The following is a 7845-nucleotide window of genomic DNA, read 5'->3' as shown; positions in this document are numbered from 1 at the left end:
TTTAAAAGTTCAGGCAACAGCAGTTACAACGCTACACTAGGACAGGATCACTAAGTTCAGCCACCACAAGACAGAACAACAGCCACCAGGTAGAACACATCACTCATCAAACTGAACCTACCAGCCTACCAACACAGAAACTAACACTACGAATCTCTACCATCCATCAACAACTCACCTGTCGCTGTGAGGACGAAGCCCTTCCAACTTCCATCTCAGATACATTATCCAACAATTACTCTGAAGATCAGTGATTACAAGGCTTGGTCACACAGCTTCAGGAGGGAAAAACCATGTCGGACGCCACTGGCCAGCATGATGTGGCGGTACCGCTGCAGTCCCCGACATCAGTGGCATGAATGTCTGATTCCTGATGTTGTAAACACCGGCATCACGAAGAGGATTTGCAGAATGCTTTGGCCAGGAATAGTCACACATGAAGTAGATGCAGTCCTCTTGGTATCCACTGCATTCTCCAGCGCGCAGGGACTTGGAGCTATGCTGGCCAAGAAAGAGCGCATGGCCATCCAAATCATTTACTGTTCTCCATCCAGCAGGATCGGTGCCCAAATCTGCCTCAAAAACCCCAAGTGCAACAGTACGGTTATGCTCGAAAAAGTCATCACTTGTTGAACGGGCAATAGGATGAATCCACCGTTTCACCATCAACAGTCTATCGCCACATTCAACTAGATACCGCCTTATCATATACGCCTTCTCTTCCGACAACGATTGAGGTATTCCACCTAACTCACCCATAGAGTCAATTATACACTCCATGGATGAAATACCAAGGTCCTTGTCTAATTCAAAGATGAATAGTTGGTCAAACCCCCCCAGCCCGTACAGCTTGCCATCAAAGAACGCAACACTACAGAGGAGCTTTGCTGGATGCTTATCATCTCTGAATGAGTCAGTGACAATCGGTGATTGACTAATACAAAGTGTACCCCAGTTACCATCATCCATGATCAGTGCAGCAAGTAGGGAACAGGGTGACGAGTCAAGTGGAAAGGGCACCACCAAGTTGTAGAAAATTGGGTTAATTCGGGGTTCGGGATCATATATCTCACGCTTCCATACCTTTGCTAGCTTAGGAAGCTGCAACCTGGTCTTGGAGAAAGGGTTCATCAAGTAGCACACACCATGATTGTGCATGAGGAATAGCCAGTTGTCAATGGAGCCCTGGCAACACGCACCTTCCGGTAAAGATATGTGGTGAATTTCACCGCTTGGAATGCCGAGGAGGGTGCCATCAGGGAGAGTGAGCCACGGGAATGGGAGAGGAAGGGTCCGCAACCTGCTATTAGAGTGCCATGGGTGGCAGACAGCTCTCAAACGAACACGGTCAGCTAGGGAAGGGAGGCGCTTGAGAACAAGTCCCAGGAGTTCTGGCGGAAGATCTGACCAAGGGCGAGATTGTGCAGCCTTCATCATGCAAGTCTACAAGAGAAGACATATGATTCGTAATTAGAAAGAGTTAAAACTGCAACTAGCAATACATATGCTTCATGTACCATTTTAAGGCTAAATTTCGTCAGCTCTATTTGATAAGAAAGCTGCAGAAGTTCAAAGTATCATCAAAATATGAAGATGCGGGGGAACCATAAATACATCATGCAGAAATAAACTAGTGAAAGTACATTTGCCGAGTCACTTTAGCCTTGCTCTATGCATATATGCTCATTGCACTTGGTAACAACAGTTTGCAGTAAACAGTACAATAAGCACCATTTTGTTGGCATCATAATTCATAAGTATTAACTCCAAGGAAGATTAGATAGTGTACTAGGCACTCATTTTTCAAGATTCATTGATTCTCTTCCTCTGACTAGAAACACCAAATCAGCATCATTAGTATACTAACTATGAGATAGCAGTGTTCCCAATGTCTCATGTGCTATATCCCAGCGGCAATGACCCAGTCACTGCACTTACTCCATTTTCATTTTATTTAGAAGAAAAGGCTGGTCTATTAAGTAAAATTATGTAGAGAAAAAGAAGTGACATCTTATTCAAGTACAAGCTGAAAGACTGAAACAATGGGTGGGCATCACAGGAAAGTGTAATACTGCACGAATATTTGCTGTTTTACATCAGCTTATTACCAAGCATAGACTAAAAGAAAACAAATTTTGGTTAGCCAAAGTAACATCTGTGATTTAGGCCTAATAGATGAATAGTAGCAGTGATTTTTTTGTTGCTAAAATGGGTGTTTTTGATGGATTGGCCCACCCCAACAAGGTTGAAAAATACTCGGCCCTCCTCATCCTATTTTTCTGGCTCCGCCACTGAAAGAGGTGTCATTTTTCTTTCTTATCAAGAGTATATGCTGAAAGAGTGATATGCGTTGCATCAGAACCAAGAGCGACAGGTGTTCCTTCCTTTAGTGTATAATAAATTCATACACATTTCTACCAGGCATAGATCTACTCATTAACTGAAACAATTTTGGTAGAAAAACAAATAGGGATTTGCAAAAGAGGTGCCATTTTATATTTTCTTCAAGAACGGGAGAGTGTGAGATATTGAGAGGTCCGCATCAGAGCCAAACATTCCTGAACATTTCTAGTTCACACCAGGTAAAAAAACACACCAAGCATAGATCTACTAGAAGAAACAATGGTGGCAGGCAAAGCATCAGTCCGCCCAGCCAGATCTACTGGAAGAAACCCCTGACAAGATGGAGAGTGCGAAGGCGGTAGGGCTTACAGCTTACTGCTGAGTCCTGTTGCCTCGTCGGCGAGCCGGTGGATGGCGGGGAACAGATTCGGCCTCCAGCAGATGAGGTGGGGCGGGAGGCTGCTAGTCACACGCAAGTCTCAAATCGCCGGAGAAGTAGGGATTGGAACCTGACCATGAGAGGGGAGAGAACCGGGGAAGCCCGATGGGAAGAGGACAGGGTGAGACCCTGCTCACGGCACCTCTAGCAAACCCGTATAAACGCACAAATGGTAAAAGTCCGGCGACTATACGAGTTTGATCCGGTTTTTGGGTCAGACCAGAGCTCATATAGCCACCCAGCCCGTAATTTTTTTTACGGTGGCCCGCAAATCGCCCTGTCCCCCCCAATTCAGTATATCTACGGGTTTGCCGTCAGATACAGGCCGAAGCCCTATCCCCCACCGCCGCGTCTCACCCATTCCGCACTCCGTTTCTCATCGTCGGTGAGAAATCAGCCCCCCTCCCCCCATCCGCGACGATGTGGAGCTCTGGCCGGCGCGGTGGCGGCGATGACCCGGAGCGCAAACACTGCTTCACCTCCGACGCGGCGCCCAAGCGCGCGGTCAAGCGGTACATCAAGTATGGGTTGCTGGCTCCCTCCTCCGCCGCAAGACGGAGGAGTACGACCTCCGCCATGCGAGGCACTCTGACGCGGGGAGCTCTTTGGGCGCGGGGAGCACTTCCGATGCGGGGCTGCTGCCCATGAAGAGGGAGAGGGAGTCTGGCGACCTCCTCCCCGTCAAGATCGAGCCGGGGGAGGAGCGCCCGGGTGGCCGCGGCGTCATCGGGACGAAGGACTACCTTGTCGGGCCCCTGCTTTCTTGACCCTTATATCGCGTTTACAGTTCTCGAGTATAAGGGGTCTGCTAGTGTTGCTCTTAAAACGATAACTAGAAAAGCCTTTCAAACATTTAGGAATCTTGGGAACAAATTTACATGCCCATCTTCGATATCATTTTATAATGTTTTTTTGAACCTTATCAATTTATAATGTTGACAGGAGAACTGTCAAATCCATTGATTAGAAAAGGATATTACAAGAAGACCTCGGAGAAATAATGCATCGCATAAAGACATGTGTAAAAAACAAAGAGGCTGCTCGGTTTCGGAGGAAAACCGGGCAAAAACCTAAAACAAAGGCTAGCTAGATTAGACCTAAAGCACCACAATACATACAAAGCGACGGAAGGCTAACACACCGGACTAGGTACTCGAGCGCCTACAAAGCTACCAAAGTGCACACCGAAAACTGTTGTATTGATCCGCTCTGCCTCCTCCCGTGAGGGGAGGTAGGTGTGGTCGTAGGCGCCGTCCTCATGCACGGCTTCCTTCGTCGACTGCTCATCCTCCTCCAACGCCTTGCCCCTCCTCCTCTTCATCGCCCCCCTCCTCCTCTTCATCGGCTTCCTCGGCCATGGCTGCTGCGAGCTGCACCACCTCTGGCTCGTCATTGTAGTCATCGTCCGAGGATGACATCCGGCACGGCAACACCCCACTGCTCTACCCGCTGCAGGCAGCGAGCCATGGCCATTCGAACGGTGATGACAAAATTGGGTGGTGGCGACGGTGATTTGGGAGAAATAGGGCGGCCAAGAAGGATTTAGGGTTTGGTGTGGCACCGACGGGGTTTATACTGGCGTGGGCGGGTTCAGTTTGGCATCTTGCCGCCGGTTGAGCCATTTTCTCGATGAGAGGAGATTTGAGGAGAATGGGTGTGACGTGCTCAAATTTGAGCAGAGAAGGCATAGGGTTAACTCAAAATTTTGAGGAGTTATAGTTATAGGGCTTCCGTTAGCTACGGTTTGACTCCCCAAATGATGCCAACATGAGGAGTTACAGAACTTAAAGATTCTGTTAGAGATGCCTTTAGTCTTATATCACAGCAAAAGACTTGCGCATTACAATGCATCCTGTTAAAAATCATCCATAATACCAGCAAAAACAAATCATCCATAATACTTGAAAATGCAAAACATCTCTATCATCATACTAATACAGAATCTAACATCATACAAGAAAATTTTGATGAAAGGAGAACACACCCTCCAATTTAATTAAAATAAAACTGATGATACAGCGGCCCGCGTTTAAAAGTTCAGGCAACAGCAGTTACAACGCTACACTAGGACAGGATCACTAAGTTCAGCCACCACAAGACAGAACAACAGCCACCAGGTAGAACACATCACTCATCAAACTGAACCTACCAGCCTACCAACACAGAAACTAACACTACGAATCTCTACCATCCATCAACAACTCACCTGTCGCTGTGAGGACGAAGCCCTTCCAACTTCCATCTCAGATACATTATCCAACAATTACTCTGAAGATCAGTGATTACAAGGCTTGGTCACACAGCTTCAGGAGGGAAAAACCATGTCGGACGCCACTGGCCAGCATGATGTGGCGGTACCGCTGCAGTCCCCGACATCAGTGGCATGAATGTCTGATTCCTGATGTTGTAAACACCGGCATCACGAAGAGGATTTGCAGAATGCTTTGGCCAGGAATAGTCACACATGAAGTAGATGCAGTCCTCTTGGTATCCACTGCATTCTCCAGCGCGCAGGGACTTGGAGCTATGCTGGCCAAGAAAGAGCGCATGGCCATCCAAATCATTTACTGTTCTCCATCCAGCAGGATCGGTGCCCAAATCTGCCTCAAAAACCCCAAGTGCAACAGTACGGTTATGCTCGAAAAAGTCATCACTTGTTGAACGGGCAATAGGATGAATCCACCGTTTCACCATCAACAGTCTATCGCCACATTCAACTAGATACCGCCTTATCATATACGCCTTCTCTTCCGACAACGATTGAGGTATTCCACCTAACTCACCCATAGAGTCAATTATACACTCCATGGATGAAATACCAAGGTCCTTGTCTAATTCAAAGATGAATAGTTGGTCAAACCCCCCCAGCCCGTACAGCTTGCCATCAAAGAACGCAACACTACAGAGGAGCTTTGCTGGATGCTTATCATCTCTGAATGAGTCAGTGACAATCGGTGATTGACTAATACAAAGTGTACCCCAGTTACCATCATCCATGATCAGTGCAGCAAGTAGGGAACAGGGTGACGAGTCAAGTGGAAAGGGCACCACCAAGTTGTAGAAAATTGGGTTAATTCGGGGTTCGGGATCATATATCTCACGCTTCCATACCTTTGCTAGCTTACGAAGCTGCAACCTGGTCTTGGAGAAAGGGTTCATCAAGTAGCACACACCATCATTGTGCATGAGGAATAGCAAGTTGTCAATGGAGCCCTGGCAACACGCACCTTCCGGTAAAGATATGTGGTGAATTTCACCGCTTGGAATGCCGAGGAGGGTGCCATCAGGGAGAGTGAGCCACGGGAATGGGAGAGGAAGGGTCTGCAACCTGCTATTAGAGCGCCATGGGTGGCAGACAGCTCTCAAACGAACACGGTCAGCTAGGGAAGGGAGGCGCTTGAGAACAAGTCCCAGGAGTTCTGGCGGAAGATCTGACCAAGGGCGAAATTCCGCAGCCTCCATCATGCAAATCTACAAGAGAAGACATATGATTCATAATTAGAAAGAGTTAAAACTGCAACTAGCAATACATATGCTTCATGTACCATTTTAAGGCTAAATTTCGTCAGCTCTATTTGAAAAGAAAGCTGCAGAAGTTCAAAGTATCATCAAAATATGAAGATGCGGGGGAACCATAAATACATCATGCAGAAATAAACTAGTGAAAGTACATTTGCCGAGTCACTTTAGCCTTGCTCTATGCATATATGCTCATTGCACTTGGTAACAACAGTTTGCAGGAAACAGTACAATAAGCACCATTTTGTTGGCATCATAATTCATAAGTATTAACTCCAAGGAAGATTAGATAGTGTACTAGGCACTCATTTTTCAAGATTCATTGATTCTCTTCCTCTGACTAGAAACACCAAATCAGCATCATTAGTATACTAACTATGAGAGAGCAGTGTTCCCAATGTCTCATGTGCTATATCCCAGCGGCAATGACCCAGTCACTGCACTTACTCCATTTTCATTTTATTTAGAAGAAAAGGCGGGTCTATTAAGTAAAATTATGTAGAGAAAAAGAAGTGACATCTTATTCAAGTACAAGCTGAAAGCCTGAAACAATGGCTGGGCATCACAGGAAAGTGTAGTACTGAACGAATATTTGCTGTTTTACATCAACTTATTACCAAGCATAGACTAAAAGAAAACAAATTTTGGTTAGCCAAAGTAACATCTGTGATTTAGGCCTAATAGATGAATAGTAGCAGTGATTTTTTTCCCCTAAAATGGGTGTTTTTGATGGATTGGCCCACCCCAACAAGGTTGAACAATACTCGGCCCTCCTCATCCTATTTTTCTGGCTCCGCCACTGAAAGAGGTGTCCGCTGAAAGAGTGATATGCGTTGCATCAGAACCAAGAGCGACAGGTGTTCCTTCCTTTAGTGTATAATAAATTCATACACATTTCTACCAGGCATAGATCTACTCATTAACTGAAACAATTTTGGTAGAAAAACAAATAGGGATTTGCAAAAGAGGTGCCATTTTATATTTTCTTCAAGAACGGGAGAGTGTGAGATATTGAGAGGTCCGCATCAGAGCCAAACATTCCTGAACATTTCTAGTTCACACCAGGTAAAAAAACCCACCAAGCATAGATCTACTAGAAGAAACAATGGTGGGCAGGCAAAGCATCAGTCCGCCCAGCCCGATCTACTGGAAGAAACCCCTGACAAGATGGAGAGTGCGAAGGTGGTAGGGCTTACAGCTTACTGCTGAGTCTTGTTGCCTCGTCGGCGAGCCGGTGGATGGCGGGGAACAGATTCGGCCTCCAGCGGATGAGGTGGGGCGGGAGGCTGCTAGTCACACGCAAGTCTCAAATCGCCAGAGAAGTAGGGATTGGAACCTGACCATGGGAGGGGAGAGAACCGGGGAAGCCCGATGGGAAGAGTACAGAGTGAGACACTGCTCACAGCAACTCTAGCAAACCCGTATAAACGCACAAATGGTAAAACTCCGGCGACTATACGAGTTTGATCCGGTTTTTGGGTCAGACCAGAGCCCATATAGCCGCCCAGCCCGTAATTTTTTTTACGGTGGCCCACAAATCGCCC

General features: G+C 46.7%; 3 protein-coding genes across 4 annotated transcripts in view; all 3 read right to left on the bottom strand.

Moving 5' to 3' along the window:
- The window catches only part of LOC123165504 (uncharacterized), a 19817-nt gene that overhangs the window by 2428 nt on the left and 9544 nt on the right, over positions 1 to 7845 (bottom strand). The gene's annotated exons all lie outside the window — the stretch shown is intronic.
- Positions 7 to 2964, bottom strand: LOC123165505 (uncharacterized). The gene is made up of 2 exons (XM_044583165.1): positions 2713 to 2964; positions 7 to 1443 (listed from the first exon to the last, which is right to left on the bottom strand). The coding sequence occupies exon 2, from the start codon at positions 1435 to 1437 to the stop codon at positions 268 to 270; it is 1170 nt and encodes a 389-aa protein (XP_044439100.1). The 5' UTR covers positions 1438 to 1443; positions 2713 to 2964; the 3' UTR covers positions 7 to 267.
- LOC123165503 (uncharacterized) lies at positions 4751 to 7742 on the bottom strand. 2 transcript variants are annotated; one of them, XM_044583163.1, is made up of 3 exons: positions 7498 to 7729; positions 7045 to 7116; positions 4751 to 6253 (listed from the first exon to the last, which is right to left on the bottom strand). In XM_044583163.1, the coding sequence occupies exon 3, from the start codon at positions 6245 to 6247 to the stop codon at positions 5078 to 5080; it is 1170 nt and encodes a 389-aa protein (XP_044439098.1). In that variant the 5' UTR covers positions 6248 to 6253; positions 7045 to 7116; positions 7498 to 7729; the 3' UTR covers positions 4751 to 5077. The 2 variants fall into 2 exon arrangements, with proteins under 2 accessions (XP_044439098.1, XP_044439096.1); XM_044583161.1 differs by lacking the exon at positions 7045 to 7116 and having other exon boundaries at positions 7498 to 7742.

This window comes from Triticum aestivum, chromosome 7D, assembly GCF_018294505.1.
Source record: "Triticum aestivum cultivar Chinese Spring chromosome 7D, IWGSC CS RefSeq v2.1, whole genome shotgun sequence".
NCBI lineage: Eukaryota > Viridiplantae > Streptophyta > Magnoliopsida > Poales > Poaceae > Triticum > Triticum aestivum.
The sequence above is the reverse complement of the archived record's forward strand: the minus strand, read 5'-3'. Positions and strand labels throughout refer to the sequence as shown.

Excerpts from the sequence above, each read along its gene's own strand:
- LOC123165505 (XM_044583165.1), bottom strand. The coding sequence starts at position 1,437 with ATGATGAAGGCTGCACAATCTCGCCCTTGGTCAGATCTTCCGCCAGAA.
- LOC123165503 (XM_044583161.1), bottom strand. The coding sequence starts at position 6,247 with ATGATGGAGGCTGCGGAATTTCGCCCTTGGTCAGATCTTCCGCCAGAA.